The sequence below is a fragment of the Lepus europaeus genome, chromosome 20 (assembly GCF_033115175.1).
Source record: "Lepus europaeus isolate LE1 chromosome 20, mLepTim1.pri, whole genome shotgun sequence".
Lineage (NCBI taxonomy): Eukaryota > Metazoa > Chordata > Mammalia > Lagomorpha > Leporidae > Lepus > Lepus europaeus.
In genome coordinates this window covers 27156935-27169014 of record NC_084846.1, presented here as the reverse complement: position 1 = coordinate 27169014, position 12080 = coordinate 27156935, and the positions used below count along the sequence as shown (strand labels likewise).

General features: G+C 42.0%; 1 protein-coding gene across 3 annotated transcripts in view; it reads right to left on the bottom strand.

The window, feature by feature from the left end:
- Nucleotides 1-12080, bottom strand: part of KLHL7 (kelch like family member 7) — a 63409-nt gene that overhangs the window by 24301 nt on the left and 27028 nt on the right. For all 3 annotated transcript variants that reach the window (XM_062178220.1, XM_062178218.1, XM_062178219.1), the window contains one exon: nucleotides 9215-9389. In XM_062178220.1, coding sequence (XP_062034204.1) covers nucleotides 9215-9389 — 175 coding nt within the window. The remainder of the gene's footprint in view (nucleotides 1-9214; nucleotides 9390-12080) is intronic.

Here is a 12080-nt window from a genome sequence, read left to right as displayed (position 1 = left end):
AAAACTGTTTTAAGGTTTCATTTCAAATCAGTGGAAAGATGAATCTTTCAAGCTTGTTTGTTTCACGGACTTTGGAGGAAAAAACCGTACCCATCTCTATTCTATTCTAAATTTCTGATCAATAAAAATCTGAATATGCAAGAACACCTCATAAATGCAGTAAAATAACAGAAGCATTTAAAACAAACAAACAACAAAGGTCCAGCATGGGGAAGGCTAAGAATGACAAAAAACACAGTAGCCATAAACAAATGTTCAGACAAGGGGCCTCTGTAGTGGCCCAGCAGGTTCACTGCCTGCAACACCAGCATCCAACATGGGGGCTGGTTCACAACCTGGCTGCTCTACCTCTGGCTCCTTGCTAATGCGCCTGAGAAAGAAATTGAAGATAGCCCAAGTACTTGGGCCCCTGCTACCCACATGGGAGAGCTGGATGGAGTTGCAGGCTCCTGGCTTCAGCGTGGTCTAGCCCCTAGCCAGTGAAGCCATTTGGGGAGTGAATCAGTGGCTAAAAGATCTCTACTCTCTCTCTCTCTCTGCATCTCTTTCAAGTAAGTAATCTTTATAAACAAATGTTAAACTGTATAAAATTCTGTTTTAGTCAAATTACTAAATGGCAAAAAAAAAAAAAAAAGACAATGACAAACTAGGAAAATATAATATTTATAAATAATATAAAATTATAAAAAGGTATTCCATTTGTTAATATGATTAAGACCAGTAACTTAACAGAAAATCCGATGAGGTGTCTGAATCAGTTCACACAGAAAAAGAACTACAACTTCTAAACATAAGGAGATGTTCAACTTCTCTGGTTAGAGAAACATCAGTTAAAACCATACTTTTTCCCCCACTTATCAGGATGGTCAAAATCAAACTGACCAAAACACAGGGTATAACAAGGGGGATGTGGATGGGCTCAGCTATCTGGAGACAATACAGTGTGCCCACAAAAATCTCCAATGTACAGACTCTTTCATGCAGGAATTCCCCTCTTCAGGAGGTTATCAAGCCAAGTTTACTGTTAGGGAAGTATTTTGAAAATTATGGTATATCTACATAAAACTTAAAATGTGGCTGTTAAGATGAATGAGAAAGATTAATACATGCACAATGGAATGAGCTCCAAGAAATAATGTAGAATGAAAAAAAGGCAAGCTATAGAAAAATACACATTGCATAATACCATTGTGTTAAAATGTATGTTTTTGTGCATATATAATTTATACATGTGTATATAAGTACATGACTGTATGCACAGCCCCATGACCAATCACAGTGCCCCCAGCACAAGGGGACGAGGGGGTAGGGAACAGGGGCAACAGAGAGACTTTTCACTATGTATCCTTTTATACTCTTTGAACTGTACATGAGGTACAGTTTGATCCAAAAATGTCAAAAAAATTAATACAGGCAAAGCACTTCTGTACACAGGGCTATGTTTGACTTTTATAAAAGGGATAGAGAGAGAAGCCATGATTAGAGAATAGTTAGTGAATGAACAAAAATCACTGCCAACGCTTAGCATTTCCTTTTCTATTGGAATCTGAATTGTACTTCTGTATATCAACAGCTGGAAACAACAGTGGCTCAGGCTCTGGCACATGATCTAGGTTAGGGCTTGGCAACTTCTTCTGTAAAGGGCCAGATAGTAAACACTTCAGGTTTTCCAGGCTATGTATGGTTTCTGTGAAACATTCTTTGTCTTTTGCAATCCTTTACAAATGTAAAAACCGCTTTTAGCTCAAGGCTGGATTTAGACTGTGGGTGGTTCTTGAAGTGAGGTGCCATCACCTGGGGCATCAAATCACCTGGAAATGTGTGGGGAATTGATATTATTGGACAGGAGTCCAGACCTTCTGAACCAGTAACTGGGGTTTGAGAGCCACTGCTGTAGAAGGGTTTCCCACACACACACAAGGTGGACTGTGTAGTCTGAGCACCATTCTCCCAGCAAGACACAGGCAGAGGAAGAACTTAGGTCTGGGGGGAACTGGACCTAAGTGGCTGGCCCTGCAGGAAACAGGAGCCATGGCTTCTTTTGCTGATGGGCTTTTTTTTCCCCTCTCCAAGGAGTGGACAATTTCCCGAGGAGCTCACTGTTCCTCAGGCTCATTCCGCTGGGAGCTATTCATTGCAGAGTTAGGTATTATCACTGGTAAATTCTGAGTAAGAACTCGGCCTGGCCCTTTGTGGTAGCTTTGATCGTGTACTTGCTTTTCACTTTGTAACTCATTCTCCTTTAGCTGTAAATTCTTTTAGCTTAGTTTTATTCTATCTTTCAATCATCTTTTCTGTTTTCTTCTGCTCTGAAAAGGCAATGTAAGTCAGGTGGTAGGAAGACACTGAAGATCTGAAGGAGGGACGCTGGAGGCCTTCTTTCCCCCACTGAGCCTTGCCAGGGCCTCAATACTTGGAAGAGTCTCAGCTGCTTGGGCTTAGTCAGGGAGTTACAGCCATTCACTGTTCTTTATTTGAAGAAAAAAAAAAAAAAAAAAGGGAAAAAATGGAATAAGCTTTATAAGTTAAAAGAAGCTTTAAATAGCAACGTTTCCTGTTCAAGAGCCTAATCCCTGCACTTAGTTGAATTTCTGGAATAATCCTGTTTCCGATTTCTAAAATTCAGAACCAAAATGAACACAAAACACCCGACTATGAAACTGGCTAGTTGTCTCCAACAGCTCACATCCATATGAAGAAGTGAGTGGAGTGCTCTGTCTAGTCAAACTTTAAGGCCAAATAGCACACAGCTTGGGAATGGAGGAATAACACAAACCTGACAGTAACACATATGGGAATCCACAATATGAAAGCCCTAATCTAACATCACTTGGTGGTGGTGGTGGTGGGGTGCTGATTTTTTTTCATCTGTGCAGTTAAAGAGACCTAGTGGTCACTTATGCTCTAGTCCTTCCTTTTAAATGTTTTTAAAGTTTTCTTAGCTTAAAAAAGTTCTGGGGCCAGCACTGTGGCACAGCGGATTAAAGCCCCAGCCTGTAGCGCCGGCATTCCACATAGGCGCTGGTGAGTCTCGGCTGTTCCACTTCCGATCCAGCTCTCTGCTATGGCCTGGGATAGCAGTAGAAGATGGCCCAAGTCTTTGGGCCCCTGCACCCACGTGGGAGACCCGGAAGAAGCTCCTGGCTCCTGGCTTCAGATCAGCTCAGCTCTGGCCATTGTGGTCATCTGGCGAGTAAACCAGCAGAATGGAAGACCTCTCTCTCTGGCTCCACCTCTCTATGTAACTCTGACTTTCAAATAAATAAAAATAAATCTTTAAAAAAATTTTTAAAAAGTTCTATTTATTTGAAAGGCACAGTGACAGAGATCTTCCATCTTCTGGTTCACGCCCCAAATGCCTGCAACAGCCAGGGCTGGGTCAGGTTGAGGCCAAGAGCCAGGAACTCCAACTGGATTATATGGCTGGCAGAGACCCAAGTACTTTGGCTATCTGCTGGCTCCCAGACGCATTACCAGGAAACTGGATTGGAAGCAGAGGCGAGAACTGATCCTAGACACTGATTTGGGATGCAGGTATCCCTAGTGGTGGTTCAACCTGCTGTGCCACAACTATTTCTACTTTCTTAAAAATTTATTTTTTGGGTGCTGGCACTGTGGCATAGTAGATTAAGCCTCTACCTGCAGTTCCAGCATTTGATATGGGTGCCAGTTTGTACCCTGGCTGCTCCTCTCCTGATTCGGTTCTCTGCTTGTGGCCTGGAAAAGCAGCAGAGGATGGCTTCTCTGCTTCCCTGCACCCACATGGGAGATTTGGAGGAAGCTCTTGGCTTCGGATCCGCCCAGCTCCAGTCTTTGTGGCCATTTGCGGAGTGAACCAGTGGATGGAAGACTTCTCTCTCTGTCTTTCCCTTTCTCTGTCTATAGCTCTGTCTCTCAAATTAGTCTCTAAAAAAGTTTTATCTTTTCGGGAGACAGAGGAAGTACTACCCAAATGTCTATAATAACTAGGATTGGTCAGGGCCAAAACTGGGAGCCACAAACAAAATCCAGGTCTTCCACATGGGTGGCAGGGACCCATTACTACTGTCCTCCATGGGCTGCATTAGCAGGAAGCTGCAATCAGGAGCAGGGTTACAGACCAGAAGCTTAATGTGGCATGCTGTTGTCTTAAATGGCATCTTAGCCATCAAGATAAATGCCTGCACCCATGTACCACTCTTAACATTCATACATCTTGGTTTTCAAGACACCAGCCTTTGTTTCAAGTGAATCCTCCTTTCCTGTTTTGTCTCTTCCCATCCTTTAAACCTAAGCAGAAGGATATGTCCACGGCTCACACTCTCACACTAGTGTGATGACTATGGTATACCGAGTTAAGTATATGCCTGTTACTCCCATAGGCCCTTGAGTTCTTTTCTCCTTGACAACTTCAAATGGGTTCAAACACTTTCAAGTATTTTCTAAAGTTTCATTTTACTTTAACAAAAGATACAACACACACTGTTTTATGCTTTTGCTACCTATGAAAATTTTCCACATTACCAGAAGTTTATGTAAAATAATTTTAGTAACTATAGAGCATTTCATTATATGGCTATATGAGAAGACTTCAAAAAATTCATAGAAAATGTGTATTATAAAAAAAGTATGATTTCATTTTTTTGTACCATATTAAACTTTCTCTTAATTCAGTTTTTTCCCACAAACTTTTTTAAATACCCCCATGACATAATTATTTTTCCAAAACAGGGACAACACCAGGTCAACTTACCTAGAACTACCACACAATGCTACTAAGTAGTAGCTGTGTGACTTCCAAATCAAGGAACAAGTGATTTAATAATCAGAACACTCAAACTTATCACCACTCGTGAGAAGGATATTGTAGGTGTGAGCTAAAGTATTCATTTCTTCTAATTCTTTTCTTAATTTTGCATCTGAAACTAGGTACACAAACTAATCGCTCAAAAGAAGTGTCAAAAACGACTGAAGGGTTCAAAATAGGTTACCACTTCTCTCTCTGAGACCTCCTCACTCATCACATGTAAACTGAAGTCTGTAATGCTGCCTCATTTAGGGGTAACTGTCCAGTAGTTTTTGGTTTAATTACGATGATGGGAATTTAAGAGCCCATGAGGGTTAACTAGAATATACATAACTCAGTGTATCTGTCATTACACTAGAAAATGATTTTTTTTTCACATAAATAACAATCTAAACTTATAGAAAATGTCAGATTAGATCTTCAGAAAAACTTCCTGCTACAAAATTACTATAAATGTTGGAAAGAATAAAACACTCTCTTAAATGCACAACAAGGACTGCAAGATCTCAGAGGTCTAAAAATGAAGGAGGACTAAACACTAGACGCACCCACGCAGAGACCTGGGGCTGTTCTCAGGGCTGATGCTAACTCTGGGGGTCCAGAGCCTGCTGTGACTGCTGTGCGAGACTGAGGACACAAGGTCTTGGACCTGCTCAAAATGAGGGGTGAGAACTTGGAATGGAGGTCTGTGCAAGAAACTGGAGCCCCTGGATTGGTGCCTGTGTTTTTAGTTTAAAGGACGGCCTAAGTAAAAACAAAAACCCAGCCTGTCAGTAAAGGCAGAAATAGTAAACTGCCTGTTTCAATTTCAGCTCCAGGGGCAAGTGAAGTCTTCCAACACTGAGGACTGATAATGACAGTTCTGCCCTCCTGCAGCTTTGAGGTTTGATTTTATCCTTCCTGTAGGTCTAGGAAAGCGTAAGACAAGAAAATTTTGAAGTAGTCCTGGACTGTTGTGCCTTAAGAAACATGGCAAAAGCAGACATTATTCTCTTGAAGAAACCAGAGACGACCTGCTGGAACACAACCCAAGCCACTCAGCATTCCTGCAGATTAACACCAAGCAATATAAGCACATAATTCAAAATTACAATGCTCAAGAGAATAAGACAACAGAAGCAACAAATAGCACTTGGTTTACAGCAACCACAGACACTGCCATGATCAAACACAGAATATAAAGTGACCATTCTTAAAACAAGGAAATGAGAACTGAAAACATGAGCAAGGACAAAAGACTTACTAAGTTTATCATGTTTCCAATCATATAAGAGATGGATTACTTTGCAGCAGACACATTTCAGGAAGACATAGGCTCAATGGTTAAAAGATAAAGGTCAAAAACAAATAGAAGGAAAATTTAGATAATTAAAAACAATCTTGGGGGGCTGGTGCTGTGGGTTAATCCTCTGTCTGTGGTACCGGCATCACATATGGGTGCTGGTTCGAGTCCCAGCTGCTCCACTTTCGATCTAGCTCTCAGCTGTGGCCTGGGAAACCAGTGGAAGATTGCCCAGTGCTTGGGCCCCTGCACCCTTGTGGGAGACCGGGCAGAAGCTCCTGGCTCCTGGCTTCAGACTGGCCCAGTTCTGGTCGTTGCGGCTATTTGGGGAGCGAACCAGCAGATGGAAAATCTTTCTTTTTCTCCCTCTCACTGTCTGTAACTCTACCTCTCAAATAAATAAACAAAATCTTAAACCAGACACAGATGAAAAGACTGGTTTGTATTTAACATAAAAACAACTTGAGATTGAACAAGACAGTGAAACTTTTTTCTCCTCTCCTCTTGAAAACCATTGCAGGCCGCTGCCGTGGCTCAACAGGCTAATCCTCCGCCTTGCGGCGCCGGCACACCGGGTTCTAGTCCCGGTCGGGGCGCCGGATTCTGTCCCGGTTGCCCCTCTTCCAGGCCAGCTCTCTGCTGTGGCCAGGGAGAGCAGTGGAGGATGGCCCAAGTGGTTGGGTCCTGCACCCCATGGGAGACCAGGATAAGCAACTTGGCTCCTGCCTTCGGAACAGCACGGTGCGCCAGCCGCAGCGCGCTAGCCACGGCGGCCATTGGAGGGTGAACCAACTGCAAAAGGAAGACCTTTCTCTCTGTCTCTCTCTCTCACTGTCCACTCTGCCTGTCAAAAATTAAAAAAAAAAAAAAGAAAAGAAAAGAAAAGAAAACCATAGCAAACAAGGAAACAAGAAATAAATACAAACTCTACCTATGACAGTCAAAGAACTGTAGCCTCAAAGCCCAATTATTGGAGAAAAGCAGCAGATGGAAGGTTAGTCTAGCATAAATGCTTCCCCAGTGAAAAGCACGCCAGATTACCCTGGAGAGCCTCATGACTGGAGAGAGTAAGTATCCCGGAAGGTGGAGTTAGAGAAGAAAACACGAGAACTCTGAATTCTGAGGAAACAACAGTTGAAATCCCAGGCATCCCTCATGTGCTACACAATCAGGGACCCATGGTACTTTGAGCACTGTAGGAGACAGAACTAGTCTTTGGAGACAATAAGCCAGAGTTAGGCAACAGAACAGAGGAGGACATGGGACAGATAACTGGGATTATGCTGCCAAATGCCCCTTATTCAGCTCCCAAACACCAACACCCAGCATATTCTTCCCTGAGAAAATGTCTGTAGGCACTGGCATTTGGGAGCCCTCAGTAACAGCTGGCTGCCGTGAATCCTCCAAAGCTCAGCCCAAAACTGAGAAGCCCACCCATACACACAGCATCATTTACGAGTCTGCTAATAATGTACTTACATGATTGAAACAGGAAATCATTTACAAAAAGCTTCAACAACAAAAAGATGAAAATTCAAAGATAAGTTGTCTATATTTTATGTACTAAGAAAACTTCTAAAACACACAACTTATCTACTTTAGAGTGATACGATACTGAAGCATAAAACATGAAATTAAAAAGTAAAAACAGGGCTGGTGCTGTGGTGTAGCGGGTAAAGTCACTGCCTGCAGTGCTGGCATCCCAAAAGGGCGCTGGTTCAAGTCCCGGCTGCTCTACTTCTGACCCAGCTCTCGGCTATGACTTGGGAAAGCAGTAGAATATGGCCCAAGTCCTTGGGCCCCTGCACCCACGTGGGAGACCCAGAAGAAGCTCCTGGCTCCTGGCTATGGATTAGTACAACTGTGGCCGTTGTAGCCAATTGGGGAGTGAACCAATGGATGGAAGACCTCTCTCTCTGCCTCTCTTTCTCTCTCCGTGTGACTCTTTCAAATGAATAAATAAATCTTTTTTAAAAAAAGGCAAAAAAAGCAAAAGAGATTAAAAAAAAAAAAAAAGAATAAGAGGACCAGGAGACAAAGATGACTAATAAGAGACAAACATTCAAGACTCAATGGCTTAAGAACTGCAGTATTAGTAAAAGAGAACTGAGAAATCTGGCTGAATAGAGAGTGCTCAACTAACAAGGCTCAAAAAAAAAAAAAAAAAAAAAAAAAAAAGAGGCACATAGGTACATTATTGTAAACTTTCAAAATGTCAGGGATTAACAAAGATCTTAAATTTCTACAGAGAGGGATAAGGAAAGGATCAAATTGGTACTAGACTTCCGAAATACTGGAATTGAGAATATTATAGAGAATGCTTTCAAAAGGCTAACTGGAAATGGTTTTCAATGTAATTCTATATTCAGCTTAAACATCTGTCAATGTTTTATTGTAGCACAAACATGAGATTTGTCAAGTCTTCAAATATTTACTGACCATGAGCTCTTTTCCAGGAATCTTTAGAGGATGTTTCACTGAACAGAGAGAATTAAGAGGGGGAAAACCTGGGATGGCGGAGGCTAACGGATCCCACAGAGGAGGGTGTGAGAGGACTGTGGGGGCGGTGGAGAAGGGAAGGCCCCGAATGAGCATAGGGCCTCAGCCTGAGAGCACAGTCCCTAGTGGAGTAGACACAATATTACCCAGAAACAAAAGCAACATATTAATTGCACAACGTTTTAAAGTGGCATTTTACCCAAGTTCTGGGGGGTTGGGACTTAGCCTGAAACCAAGAAATTGAAGGAAATGTAAAAGATATGGCAATTATTAGCTCCAGGCTGCCCCCTTCCCCACAGTACCTGTTTAAGAAAGAAAACATATACAAAGTATACCACATAGCTAAGTGAAATGAAAAGGACACAGTGGGAACAGGTGCATGAAAGCTTCTGTATACAAAAGTGGGAAAAGCTTACCTAATTTTTACCTTCTATCACACAGGTCTACATAAAATAAGGTCTGAGGCTAAGTCTTAGCAGGGGTATAGCTGAGAACTCCAAGGCACTAATTATCTGGAAGAGCAGAGTCCTGAGTGTTTCTCCCCAGCTACTGAGTCTGATCCATTCTAACGGACTATAAAGAAATTCTAATGGATTATGAGAAAATGGCTATGGATCAGGTTATAAATGAATATGAAGGCAACTTACTTATCACCATCTTAAGGCATTCAGGATTGTCTTGAATAAGCGGTTCAGCTTGTACCGTTTTACTTAAGAAATTCTTTGATATAAGAGGAAACCTGACTTTAGCAAGGATATCAACCATAAATGGCTGGCGATTAGGTTCATCATATTTCAGCCACCTGACTGCAGCATCATAAACCTACAGGGGAAAAACAGCACAGTCAAGTTCTTAGATGGAAGCAGCATTTCCAGTTACCTGTTTGCACTCACCCAGAAGGGGCAAAACTTCAGGAGGAAACAGCCACTTATTCCCAGTATTTTATTCAGATACTTGCTTTCATTCCTAAACACCTGCCTATACTTATATTTCATAACGATTTTCACACCGCTGTAGTGAATCTTCTAGTACTAAGTTTTTTTGGAACCATTACTATTACTACTACTGGATAATGTAATCAATTCATGATTATTATTATTATTATTATTTAGTGACTTATTTATTTATTTGAAAGGCAGAGTTACAGAGGGGCAGAGGCAGAAAGAGAGGTCTTCCATCCTCTGGTTCACTCCCCAGTTGGCCACAATGGCCAGAGCTGTGCCAACCCAAAGCCAGGAGCTTCTTCTGGGTCTCCCATGCGGGTGTAGGAGCCCAAGGACTTGGGTCATCTTCTACTGCTTTCCCAGGTCATAGCAGAGAGCTGGATCAAAATGGAGCATCTGGGATTCAAACTGGCACCCACATGGGATGCCAGCACTGCACGCAGTGGTTTTACCTGCTACACCACAGTGCCAGACCCAAATTCATGATTTTTTTTTTTTTTTTGACAGGCAGAGTGGACAGTGAGAGAGAGAGACAGGTCTTCCTTTGCCATTGGTTCACCCTCCAATGGCTGCTGCGGTCGGCACACCGCACTGATCCGAAGGCAGGAGCCAGGTGCTTATCCTGGTCTCCCATAGGGTGCAGGGCCCAAGCACTTGGGCCATCCTCCACTGCACTCCCGGGCCACAGCAGAGAGCTGGCCTGGAAAAGGGGCAACTGGGACAGAATCCGGTGTCCCAACCGGGACTAGAACCTGGTATGCTGGCACCGCAAGGCGGAGGATTAGCCTATTGAGACACTGTGCCAGCCTCAAATTCATGATTCTTTATAGCAAAATATAACTTTGTTTTTGGAAGGAGATATGACATACACAGTAGTTAAAAAAAATCTATTGGTCAATTAGTTTCAGTATGTGCTCATTCAATATCAGAAAAACAGGTTAATTTTCCAAAGGGCCTTCCATCAAAAGAGGTATGAAGGTTCACTTGTGATTTTATTTCAATCTTAACATTTCTGCATTGTGAATTCACAGACTTACCTGCTTCCTAGAAACTCTAAGACATAAAGATTTTGAACTTAAATAATAGAATATCACATTACCTAAAAGTTTTTCTCCCCAAATACTATATTGCACTGATTTAACTGCACTGAAGGAGCTGCAGCTCCTTACCATAATTTACAAATCAATTAACACTGAAAACAAGCCCATCCTCCCTCCCTCCCTCCCTCCCTCCCTCCCTCCCTCCCTCTCTCTCTCTCTCTCTCACACACACACACACACACACACACACTATGGAGCAAAATTAGTTAATTCTGTGGTGATGTTAACAAGGTCCATTTTCTGATTTTCTGATGAGTTAAGTATTTATGGGAATTGGTCTTTAAAAAATATTTAATTTTAGAAGCTTCAGATTTACAGAAAAGTAGCAAAGATAGTATACAGAATTCTCATATACCTTGTACCCAGTTGTTAAGAAGTTACATTAGCATGATTTGTTTGTCACAAATACTGAACCAATATTGACAGTTTAACTAAAGTTAATATTTCTTTTTGGACTTCTTTAGTGTTTAGCTAAGGTGATTTTTCTGTCTCAGGACCTCATAAAGTAGACCACCTTACATTTATTTATTAAATCATGTTAGACTCTTCTAGACTGTGACAGTTTCTCACCCTTTCCTAATTTTTGATGATCTTAACAGTTTTGAGTTCTAGCCAGAAACTGTACAGGTTTTTTTGGAGAACAACTAAAGAGGTGCCCTGCAATTTCCACTACTCAGTACTGAGGGTGCGTCTTCATGAGGTACAGTGTGTGCCATTAGCACCACTCAGTACTGAGGGTGTGAACCTTGATGATTTATAGGTAGTGTTTGTCAGGTTTCTCCAGGCTGACGTTATCATTTCTTTCCTTTCCAAATTGAATATATGTCAGTTGATTTTCATGTTAGGTCTGCATTTTTTTTTTTTTCCACCTAGTAAGAACCTCAGGGACAGCTTACAAAGAGATGCTCTGGGTCATATAAAAAGGGCAAAAGAACATGATTTAATGCAAACCTTTCATCTTTAGAACAGAAGTTACTGAAAGCCTGTGATCTTATAGTACCTATTTTAGTGTCTTATTCCTGCTGTAACAAATTACCATTAACATAGTGGCTTAAAATACAGAGATGGATGTGAAGCTAAAAATGTGCAACAGGTCTGCATATCAAAAGGTCCTATAACCAGCTCCCAAACGCCTGTGCCCTGCCTCTAACTTCTAACAGTTTATCTGGCAGTTTCTGAGGTGAGTACAAAATGAACCAGTCATACCAGGCTAAAACCAAGGTAACCAAGGTGCTGGCAGGGCTGCCTGGGGCTGTACAGAAGAAATTATTCTCTTGCCTCTTCCAGTGCCAAGCAGCTGCCTGCATTCCTTGGCTTGTGGCTGTTTCACCTTCCAAGCCAGCAATGACCAGTCAAGTCTGTCTCACACTGCATCACTCTGGCACATTTAAGGAACTTCAAGATCACATGGGACCCACGCAGACAACATCCTCATCTCCAGACCCTTAACTTAAAACCACATCTATCAG